The sequence below is a fragment of the Helobdella robusta genome (assembly GCF_000326865.2).
Source record: "Helobdella robusta unplaced genomic scaffold HELROscaffold_3, whole genome shotgun sequence".
Taxonomy (NCBI): Eukaryota; Metazoa; Annelida; class Clitellata; order Rhynchobdellida; family Glossiphoniidae; genus Helobdella; species Helobdella robusta.
In genome coordinates, this window is record NW_008704501.1 from 7,671,217 (window position 1) to 7,678,690 (window position 7,474).

General features: G+C 30.0%; 1 protein-coding gene across 1 annotated transcript; it reads right to left on the bottom strand.

The window, feature by feature from the left end:
• Nucleotides 1–1,490: 1,490 nt before the first annotated feature.
• HELRODRAFT_161822 (hypothetical protein) lies at nt 1,491–6,459 on the bottom strand (the record flags this gene model as incomplete). The annotated part of the gene is made up of 8 exons (XM_009021701.1): nt 1,491–1,706; nt 1,801–1,979; nt 2,092–2,170; nt 2,597–2,775; nt 3,866–3,959; nt 5,597–5,663; nt 5,994–6,124; nt 6,412–6,459. The coding sequence occupies 8 exons, from the start codon at nt 6,457–6,459 to the stop codon at nt 1,491–1,493; spliced, it is 993 nt and encodes a 330-aa protein (XP_009019949.1).
• Nucleotides 6,460–7,474: the final 1,015 nt, after the last annotated feature.

The window sequence follows — 7,474 nt, forward strand, 5'->3', positions numbered from 1 at the left end:
TCTCACTCAGTTTCAGTGAGATTCTCAAAAACTCAGGAACGCTGAATACTTTCTGCGGTGTAATTATAACAACGTCAACTACAACGGCTACTACTATCACTACTACTACTACTAATACTACTACTATTACCACAACTACTACCACAGTGGATGTGTGAAAAAGTTAACAATGGTATCGATTAAATGAAAATTTAAACGTGCAAGCAATAATAATAATAAAATTTCAATTGAAAATTAACTTTTTACACTAAATTTCGAAATAAAAACTCAAAAAGTCAACACAAAACAATAAAAATTCTCTCAAGAAATTAAATAATTTTTCAAAAAACACCTTAAAAGTTTCAAAAATCGCGTCCGACGATACCAAAACATCAAAAGCTTCGCGCCTATTCTTTTCAAACGAGTCGGCAAAGGCGGCAACGAGCAGACAAGAAAAAGTAGGAATGTGCCCGATCAAGCTGGACCCCCTAGCAAACGACAGATCTTTAGGGGAAATAGAATATAAAAAAAAAATGAATGAATAAAGTTAGGTTTAAATACATATATATATACTAGGTGTACATGACAGAATGAGATCTGTGCATTCAAATTCGGCTGGTGAATTATTATAATAAAAAAAAAAATTAAAACTATAATAAAACTAACCGTAATTATAATTATATTAATGAAAATACAATTAAAACTATAATAAAACTAACCGTAATTATAATTATATTAATGAAAATACAATTAAAACTATAATAAAACTAACCGTAATTAAATTTTCCTCTCCCGACAACATGCATGACGGAGACGAGCGTAGTTAATAGCGTCAAGGATGTTGTGACGCATGGGAAAGGTGAGGATGAGTGCAGATGCAGTAGGCAACTATGTAGCAGACTGTTTAGAAAGTTCTAGAAAAATTGAAGATTGATTGGTTGGTTGGTTGAAAAGTCGATTGGTGGGTTGCTTGATTGATTGATCATTTGAACGATCCATTGGTTGGTTGTTTAGTTGGAAAATTGATTTGTTGAATGAATAATTGATTGGTTTAAATGATTTTTGACTGATTGAGTGATTGATTGGCTGACTGATTGACTGATTTATGGATGAAATGTTTGAAAGATCAAACCGAATGATTTGAACGATTTGTTGGCGACGGATATAACGAGAAATGTACTTTAATACCTCATAACAGCTCAAAATTTTGTTAGGCTGGCAATCATTGTTATAACCACGTCCATCTTTATGATCACTATCATCATCATCATCGCGCCTAGCATCATCATCATCACCACCGCGCCTATCATCATCATCATTCCTTTCGAGGTTTGCATCACGATTTTTGTTTTGCCGATGGAGAACTTGACTGCTGTCTCTAAGCCTGATGAAAAGCTAGTGAACGAGAGATGAAACAACTTATTCATTCATTCAGTCAATCGTTCCTTCATTCATTTTTCCAATCAATCATTTCTTCATTCATATTTCCGATCATTCATTTATTCATTCATTTAATATCTTATCAACGAACTAACAAAAAGACCAATGGAAGTATTCTCAAAAGCCCCAACCTTCTTAAGGATGGAGACCATTCTCTGCCTGAAAAACGGCGATTGGCTGCTAAAATTATTCTCGAGATAGGATTGGACGATGAGAAGATGATTAGGAGGAATGGGATTGGTCGTTTTGCGATGTTCGCAGATGATTGACAAAGCATCTAAGCGAATCTATAACAGCCAAATGTCAGGAATTAGTTCGGGACATCATCATCATCATAAATAAAAATAATAATATAATAAAAATAATAATCATCATCATCACCTGTTCATCTTGGTGCATAATACAAAGCTCCAACATATCATCAACATTAAAACCCAACGCCGATGGTGATGATGTAGATAATGATGTTGATAATGATGATGGTGATGATGTATAATAATCATTTTTAATGAGATTCAAGCAGGCTATGATGGCTCTCAGATTGTGAGTTGCTGAAAGACCTGTATGCGTGTGTGTGTGTGTGTGTGCACGCGCGCGCAATATCGTCACCATCATCATCATCATTATCAAAATCATCATCGTCGTCATCATCATCATCATCATCGTTACAACCATGGCGATTGATGATCATATATTCCAACATCATATTCAGAGCAGGTTTACTTCTATTGAGTAACTTCGGAAGAAGATTCTAGAAAATGGGGAATAATGATAATAATAGTAATAACAATATTATAAATAATAATATTATTATTATTATTGTAATACCTCCGATATGCAATATCTTTGATTGGTGGTGCCATTTAGTAAAGCATTTATCAGAGGTTTTAGCCAAACATTGAAATACTTTGTAGAATCATTACCATTACCGCCGCCACCATAATCATCATCATCATCACCATCATCATCATCATTACTATTTGATCTTTTGGTAGATGATAATGATGATGATAGTAGTTCTTCGTATAGCCAGCACACCTAGATGAGTTAGATAATTAAATGAATTACTACTCTCTTGCTAGCATTGATAGAAATTAATTTTAAAGTAATCTATCTCTTTAACTATTTCTGACAGAAATACGCAAAATTTTATTTTCATTTAAATAAATTCTCGCACATGATTGGTCAGTGATGGATCGTCACAAGCCAACATCAAGCATTCTACAAGATTTGGACGAATCAGAATCATTGTCCGCGCTCCAACGTGCTTTACTAAACATCTGATTGGCTGGTACTTACTAGCCGCCGACCAATCAAAATCGAGTAAGAATTTACTGGCAAATCTTTGAATGAAATCTGTTTTAAAAATGTGAATTAATAATTATATAACAGTGAACAAAACAATTTATCTTGAAAATTACACCAAAATCGTAAAAATACTCAACAAAAATCTTTTAAAAAATCAAAAAAAAAAAAAAAACAAAAATCTATTTAAAAAAACCCGATTTGTGATTGGCCGAGAGAAGCATATGTGAGGAAATGCACTGGTCAAAAATAACTTTTGATTGGTGCCTAATAATCTGGTGCATAAATTATGCAAATGATATAGCCATGAGAATATTAATAACATCACTAAGTAATTAACTTTTGTAAAAAAAGAAAAACAATTTTTATAATTACGTCGATTGGACTGTCCATACTATGAAGAGAATAGTCAATGATTGATCTGAAAAAAATTGAGTCACCAGAGAAATGATACTTCATACAATCATCACAATTTTTATTCTTCATTTTATTTTCATCATCGTCGCCATCATCAGTGACTGTAGCACTTTTATCTTCATCATCTTGGCTACTCCTTGACCTTTTCGAACGTTTCAAGTATAATCTGTAAATATTAATAACACATTTATTACCAGGTACGTAATAAATACTGAAATACTGCTACAACTACTATTGCTAATACTACTACTGCTACTAATACTACTACCACTACCACTACAACTATTACTACAACCACTACTATTAATACTTGCGAACGAAAATAACATTTAATAAATAAAATTAGTTTGATATTGCTAACTCAATTTTTGAAGTCAGCATCACGAGGGTTCTTGAGTACACCAACTTACTGGATGTATCATTCAATCTAATGCGAGTGAAACACAACACAAGATGATATCATTTGTAATGGATACTACTAAATAGACAATTAATTCACATGAGAACTTCAATTCTTTCACATTAGTATAATGTAATGTATATAAATTGAAAACGCATATATACTTTTCTTTAGAAGATATTAATAAGCTTAAGATGACGTCCGATAACGATGATGGTGATGATCCAGATGACGATGATGATGATGACGTCGTCGACGATGACGTCATAAGCAGATCCTCAACGTCATTAAGAGTAATGCAGGCATTCAATATACAAATCTGACTCGTTGCGGGCAGGCTAGAGAGTTTATTCCCTTTAGTGACGTTTTCGAACCCTGTCATTTCATCAGTGGTGCTACCATATAAAAAGTTAAAAACCTGAAATCATTAAAAAGTAATTAATTAATTATTATAAATGTAAGTAACAAAAGTAATTTTTCTCTCTATCTCTCTCTTTTTCTCTTTCTATCTCTCTCACACTTTTGCATTTTTCTTTCTTTCTCCCTCTCTTTCCTCTTTCTCTCTCTCTCCAATCATATGAAAATAATGATAAATTAGCTAAAGGTGAATAGAAAAAATATTAACAATATTATTAGCTCTGTGCATATGGCAGCATTTTATCGTAAGAATTAACCCATGCGCTGACATCATCAGGCAGTCCAATGCATGTGTCCCTACGAGAAAAAAAGATAAATAATTATTATAAATGATAATAAAAATATTAAATTTATTACTTTTATTATTTTATTTGTTTAAATGAGGTAATGTGAATGATATAATGATATGTAATGATCACACGATGTGCATCATTGAAAACACTTGAATGTACGTTAATTTTTGCAAATTACCAGTACTAATTTTGTCATTCGTTCGTTCATTCATTCATTCACTCATTTATTCATTCATTCACTCATTAATTTATTCATTCACTCATTACTTCATTCATCCATCCATCAAAGAAATAAATTTTATTTATTAATTTGTAAAATAAAGTCAGATACCTTCTAACAAAATATCTAGAAATTTATCTCCTAATAGAAATAACTGTCCATGAATAAATTTATTAATACTATTATTATTATTATTATTAGTAGTAGTAGTAGTAGTAGTAGTAGTAGTAGTATTAGAAGCAGCAGTAGTAGTAGTGGTATTAGTATTAGTAGCACTACTACTACTATTACCATGAGGTTTATCATCCTCAACAATATCGCCACAACAATGAGGTTTATGTTGTTGTGATGATGACGACGACGACGATGTAAAAATCTTCTGGAGAATTTTGTTGCTAAGTTGAATGAGCAACAGAACTTCTGATGTTATTTTGTTCTTGTCAACTATACTTTGAGAATGATCCCTGGAAGATATTGTTCATTCATTCATTCATTCATTCATTCATTCATTCATTCATTCGTTCGTTCATTCATTCATTCATTCGCTCGTTCATTCATTCATTCATTTGTTCATTCAGTCATCTATTTTTACATTATTAAATTAATCATTTGGTGGTTCAAGCATTTTGCATAAATTAATTCATCAATTCATTAATTAACTCATTCATGTATTCATTCATCAGTTTGTTCGTTCATACATTCATACATTAAATTCATTTACTTAATCTCTCCATCAAGCAACAGCAATGCTTCCAAACAAAACTTTATCACATCTGTTTGAAAAATTTCAAGTTCTGTTAAAGTTAAATGAGCATTAAATTGAAAAATTAATATAACAATCATTTTATAGCATTGTAAATAAAAGCGTCACACACACATTCAGGTACACATACGCAAAACATACACATACACCACACATACACACACACACCACACACACACACACACACCACACACACATATATAGTATTATCAAATTAAGTCAAAAAAAATTTTCTAACTGTGTAAATAAGACTTAGATTCACTTTTAAAATTTTCAGAGTTAGAACATAGAAATGAGATAGTTGATGCAAATTCTATGGTTTTTACAACATCAAGTCTGTCGAGCATGTTTGTCATACTTACTTTTTTCTTGATATAGGACTCAATGTACAAATGAGTGTTTAGAGTTTTTGGTAGCTTCTGCAAACCACTGGTCAAAATTAAATAAATAATATTATTATATATTTAATAATATTTCAAATCTTGGGAACAATTTATATTATTAATAATCTAATTATTGATAAAAATGAATGTGTGGCTTTTATTTTCAACTAAACATAGTTCACTGTTTTGCAGATGAATGCATTATAATACTAAAACAGTATTTGATAAAAATATTTTATTTTTCCCAATTTAATAAATTTTTGTAATATCATACAGTAAAAAACTAATATAATTGAATAAGTTGAAATATTGAATAAAATAAAAAAATATAAAATAAAAATTGATTTTTATGTAAATTTCAATTAAAAAATAGTACTTCAAAATAAATTTTCTGATTTCTTTGTAATTTTCTTCTCTATTTGCCAACAGAAGAACATCAAGAAGTTTAATAATTTGCTCTTGAACAACTTTGGAATCATTTGGTGATTTCCTCAAATCAGAAAACAACTTTTTAAATGAAAATATTCAATAGTTAACATTTAAAAAATAAATTTCAAAATGAAGTTTTATTCAGTTTCAGTTATTACTCTATTATTATTATATATAGTTGTTAAATTAAATGTTGAAAACGGAATTGTTGATAGATCAGGATAGATTCTAGTTGGCTTGGCTTGGCTATTATATTATCAGCATGACATGATAGATTTATTCATATTTTATTTTTTTTTTTATAAATATCAATGATGACAAAATTGAAAAAATTTCAAGCTAAAGTTAAAGAACTTTTTAATAACCTTTTGAACGTCGCTAATTTTACATAACAAAATTTCATCACAAACCATCTTTTACGATTAGCAATTGACCACGGAGAAACAACACCGATCGAACATTTTACCGTACACGGCATGGATATAAACACGGCCTTAAAGTTCACTTTTCACAATAAACTAAAAGTTAATTTAAATAAGAAACACCTGGAGAACCTTATATAAAAAAATCATGGAAAACTATTTCACTTTGAAGGGCCGCATATGTACTTAAATAGCAAATTTTTTAGATCCATGAAAATCTTTTTTAGGATTTGTGGCTTTTTTTTTGGTTTGGCCACCCCTGATCTGATCAAACAAACAAATCACGTTCTAACCTGAACAACTTCATATCAAACAAACACTAAAGCCATTTTATAAGATTAAATCAGATTTTTATTAAGAAACTACAGAAGTTAATCATTATTAACATAGCTAATACTATATATATACTACAATGTTGTCGTTAATAATGTTATGGATAACAATCGTAAACCAAATAACAATTTAACTAACAAACAATATAAATAATCACAATTTAATGCAAAATTTTAATTAATTTAATAATTTAAAAATCACAGCTATCAAAAATGCATATCATAAAAGGCTGGGACATGTGTGTGTTCGTTGCAATGTAGATAAATAAATAATTAAGTCAGCTTATAGACGCCCAAACAATTTGTTAACATTAAAAAACACTGTATAAATTTATAAATTAAAACAGGTATATCAATAAAATACGCCAAGAAAGTTAGCAATATAATTTTCAAATGGACAGTATACAATACACGTGGAATGTATATTCGTTATAAAAGGCAGAAGAGTTATAAAAATGCCATAAAAGTCTGTCATACAAAAACTGTAAGAATCAAATGAACGAATGAATGAGTGAATGAACGAATGAATGGAGGCATGAATGAAAGAACGAATGAATAAACGTATGAATGAATGAAATAATTAATCAATAAATTAACTAAAAAATCATCAAAACTACGGCAGATATAAAATTAATACTACAAGGGTTATCAGCCAAATTGTCAAAAGATCATNC